General features: G+C 47.9%; 1 protein-coding gene across 1 annotated transcript; it reads left to right on the top strand.

The window, feature by feature from the left end:
- The first annotated feature begins 376 nt into the window (after positions 1-376).
- LOC138358867 (uncharacterized) lies at positions 377-925 on the top strand. Its single transcript, XM_069317216.1, has one exon. The coding sequence runs from the start codon at positions 377-379 to the stop codon at positions 923-925; it is 549 nt and encodes a 182-aa protein (XP_069173317.1).
- The last annotated feature ends 3,639 nt before the right edge of the window (positions 926-4,564 follow it).

Here is a 4,564-nt window from a genome sequence, read left to right as displayed (position 1 = left end):
GCAGGTTACCCTCTTGTAGACTTGGTCTTGAGTGACATGCTCAGGGTCCCGGTCCAGGACGTCTACGGTGTCGAGCTGGTCACTGCTTGCCGTGTGATTATAAAATTTGTGGGTGAGGCAGTGTACCGTGATTTTCTCCGGAGGTACGAGGGGCGTACTTTGCTGCTGCAGGACGGCAACGGGTCTGTGACCATTTCGGACCGCAGTGGTGCTTTGACATATGTAAGTGTCCATGGCGCCCCCATGGAGTTTCCTGAGACCCTCCTCCAGCGTTTTTTCCAGAGAGGTTCCCAAAACTTCCGTCATCAGTGTGTGGATGAATTCGCTGTCATCTAGGAAGTATTCGGGTGTGAAGACCAACATTCGTACCCTCGGGATGCGACTGAGGTCGGACATTCCGTCCTCCGTCCGGCTGTTAGGGTACTATGTGCGGGTGTTTTATGCCCGGCAACCCCGTACTTGTTTCCGGTGTGGCTTGTTTGGGTATCAGGCTGCCGGGTGCACTGCTGATCCGGTTGCTCCCGTGAATTTGTTCCGTGAAGAGGATTTCCCGCCGCTCCCTCTGGAGGAGGACTCTGGGGGTGAGGATGGGAGCGTCCCGTTCGCTGCTGAGGCTCCCCCAGCGTCGTCCGACGTTCCCCCGGTTGTCGCAGTCCCTCCTCCGGATGTTGCGGTGCCGTCGGATGTTACTCCTGATCCTGTCTCTGGCCCTGCCGCTCCCGTGGGCCTTCCTGGTACTCTCTGTGAGGCGTCGCCGTCTGCTCCCTCGTCTTCGGCTGCTGACCCCGGCCCTGCATCCTCACCACGGGTCTCTACTGTGCTGGGTGCTGGGGTGGCTGCGGAGCCTCCTGCTGTGTGTGGTCCAGTTCCCCCCTGTGGTAGAGGCTGCTGCCGTTCTGCGTCGGGCGTCGGTTCGTCCGGCTAGTGGTGCCCGTGTTTCTGGATCTGCTTCCGGCTCTGGCCGGAGCCCAAACACTCCAGGCGTTCGTCTACTGCCTGGGCCGATGTTGGGGACTTCAGTAACTGTGGGTCTTCGGGTGTTGCCGGCGTGGATCCGGATGCGTCGTTGTCTCCGCGGTTTGTGGTGGTGGAGGTTCATGTGCCTGCAGGTGCTGATGGCCGTGTCTCGGGTGTGCCTTCTGTTCCTTCCCCGCCAGGTGGCTCTCTGCAGTGAGGTGTGGTGGCTTCCGCTGCCAGGGATAGTATGGATGCTGGTGCTGGGCGTGGCCTGGTAGTGACTTTACGAAAGGATGCACGCCGCCCTGGTTCCCTGCAGTCGTCTGGTGGTGTGCCCGTGACCGCTGGTGCCCCTGTCCAGCTCTCTCCTGCGGGGTTGCGACTTGAGGCTCTGGAGGCCACAGTTGCCGGGATCCTGCTGTCTGAAAGGCCGGAGGACTTTCATGATGGACAGGTTCCCGGTGTATGGAGTAGGGTGGCGGTTACTCGCCTCCGGAGTGACACCACCTGGGTTCCCTGTTTGCAGGTGTTTGTTGCCAGGGTTTCGGATAACATGGCATCCCCGGTGGAGGGTCAAGCCTCTTGGGGGAGGTGGCTGCTTTGGGAGGCGTTCCATGTACGGTTCCCCCGGGGTCTTGTTCCCGGGCAAATATGTTAGCTGATTTCCTGTTCCTGTAGTGTTGTGTGCCCCTATGGTCTTTTGTTTGCCCTATTGTATTCTGTGCCCGTGCCTCTACCTTCTTTGTTGTGAGGCCGGTGTTTTGGTGAGGGTGTTTTTATTCCTGTATTTGCTTTTGTGTGGTTATTTTGCCATGTGTGTTCTACTTATGCATTGCTAGACTGTGTTGTTTTTTTTTTTTTTGTATTTTTATTTTTTTTTTTTTTTTTTTTTTTTTTTTTTTTTTTATTTTGGCCTGTAGTGTGCTGTGCAATTTTCCTGTTCTATTGCATGATGTCCTTTATGATGTGTTTTGTTCTCGATCCTTCAGGCCGGTGATTGTTTGTTGTTGTGTATGTTACTATGTTTTGTTTTCTTGATTGCATGGATTGCTTGTTTATTATTATTGTATATTTTGGCCTCTCCCTTTGTTTGTTGCGAGGCGCTTGGTTTGGTGTGAGTGTTTTTATTCATGTCTTATTTCTGTTATGTGCCTTGCACTGGTGTTTTATTATTGCATTACATGTTGTGCTTGTTTGTTATTTTTGTTTTGTTTGTTGTTTATTGTGATTTTCTTGTTATGTTTCATGTTATACATCTTGATGTTTGTTTTGTTTCATACTGTTTTGTTTTGTAATGTTACCTGGTTGATACCTGGTTGATGGGGTTCTGGGAGTTCTTCTACTGCCCAAGCCCGGCCCGAGGCCAGGCTTGACTTGTGAGAGTTTGGTCCACCAGGCTGTTGCTTGAAGCGGCCCGCAGGCCCACATACCCACCACAGCCCGGTTGGTCCGGCACTCTTTGGAGGAATAAATCTAGTTTCCTCTTGAAAATGTCCACGGTTGTTCCGGCAATATTTCTTATGCTTGCTGGGAGGACGTTGAACAACCGCGGACCTCTGATGTTTATACAGTGTTCTCTGAGTGTGCCAATGGCACCTCTGCTCTTCACTGGTTCTATTCTACATTTTCTTCCATATCGTTCACTCCAGTACGTTGTTATTTTACTGTGTAGATTTGGTACTTGGCCCTCCAGTATCTTCCAGGTGTATATTATTTGATATCTCTCTCGTCTTCTTTCTAGTGAGTACATTTGGAGGGCTTTAAGACGATCCCAATAATTTAGGTGCTTTATTGCGTCTATGCGTGCCGTATATGTTCTCTGTATTCCCTCTATTTCAGCAATCTCTCCTGCTCTGAAGGGGGACGTGAGTACTGAGCAGTACTCAAGACGGGACAACACAAGCTACTTGAAGATTACAACCATTGTGATGGGATCCCTGGATTTGAAAGTTCTCGTAATCCATCCTATTATTTTTCTGGCTGTCGCAATATTTGCTTGGTTATGCTCCTTAAACGTTAGGTCGTCAGACATTATTATTCCCAAATCCTTTACATGCTGTTTTCCTACTATGGGTACATTTGATTGTGTTTTGTACTCTGTATTATGTTTAAGGTCCTCATTTTTACCGTACCTGAGTACCTGGAATTTAAATAATTTTTTGCCAATGCTTTGCTCCCTCCCTTGTGTAGAGGGGCTATGTCTGCTACTTTAAGTGCATCTGGTATCTCCCCCGTGTCCAAGCTCTTCCTCCACACTATACTGAGTGCCTGTGCTACCGGCACTTTGCATTTCTTTATAAATATTGAATTCCATGAGTCTGGACCTGGGGCCGAGTGCATGGGCATGTTTTCAATTTCTTTTTCAAAATTTAGTGCGCTCGTGTTACTGTGCTTGCTTGTGTGACATTGTTTTCAAACAGAACACGAAACAATGGGTATAATATTTTGTAAGTTAAAGGGAAGAATGGAAGTAACTGCAAAGAAATATGGTTCAATAGGCCCTTTCACTAAACAAGCTCAACAAGAGACTTATGGTAAGGAATATGAACGTCTCCCAGATAAGTTGAGTAAGTCTCTGGGTATCTGGCTTGACTCAGACAACTATAACATTTTGAGATGCGGCGGACGTCTGTTTCATGCAGAAATAAATTTAGATACGAAGAATCCTATACTTCTATCACGTCACCACATCATTACTAAACTCATAGTTCTACATTACCATGAGCATAATACACTGCATGGTGGAGTATTAGATACTCTTACTGAACTCAGATAACGTTTTTGGCTTCCCCAAGGTCGCCAAACTATCAAATGCTTAATAAAGTCTTGTGTAATCTGCAAGAGATATGATGCTCGAGTGTGTCCTTATCCAGGTCCACCGCCCCTACCTAAGGAGCGAGTCGTTCACCTTCGTCCCTTTGAAACCACAGATGTCGACTACACAGGAGCACTAATTTTAACAGGCACACCGGACAAGCCTACATTTGCCTCTTCACGTGTGCTACCACACGTGGAGTACATTTAGAAGTCACTTCTGACATGAGTGCAGAAGCCTTTCTGCAAGCTTTTCGCAGATTTGCTGCACGAAGATCTTGCCCAAAATTAATGATCTCAGATAATGGATCAAACTTCGTGGCAGGAGAGGCTTGCTTACAAGAAATATGGAACAATCCAGAAGTACACTCTGTGCTCAGAGACAATGCTACTGGAAAATTATCCCTCCAAGAGCACCATGGCAAGGTGGTTTTTACGAAAGAATTGTGGGAACTGTTAAGAAATGCCTAAGAAAAGCCTTACACCGGCAGAAAATTAATCTCACTGAATTACAGACCCTTGTCGTGAAAATTTTAAGCACGAGTCAACAACAGTCCTTTAACCTACTTATCCGAAGATTTCTCTCAAAGAGAACCCCTGAGCCCCTCTCATTTGTTTCATGGTGGTCTTCTGAGCCCTCTTATATCTGTAGGAGACGAGGATCCAGCTGACCCTTCATGTGTCAAGGTGAGTGACTTGGTGGAGAGTTATAGACACCTTTCAAGAGTAATAAAGAAATGGAATGAGGTCTGGACACGTGAATATTTAACTGCTTTAAGAGAATATCATTATG

The sequence above is a fragment of the Procambarus clarkii genome, chromosome 87 (assembly GCF_040958095.1).
Source record: "Procambarus clarkii isolate CNS0578487 chromosome 87, FALCON_Pclarkii_2.0, whole genome shotgun sequence".
Taxonomy (NCBI): Eukaryota; Metazoa; Arthropoda; class Malacostraca; order Decapoda; family Cambaridae; genus Procambarus; species Procambarus clarkii.
Note: the sequence above shows the minus strand (reverse complement) of the source record. Positions and strands in the feature narration are given on the sequence as shown.

Excerpts from the sequence above, each read along its gene's own strand:
- LOC138358867 (XM_069317216.1), top strand. The coding sequence starts at position 377 with ATGCGACTGAGGTCGGACATTCCGTCCTCCGTCCGGCTGTTAGGGTAC.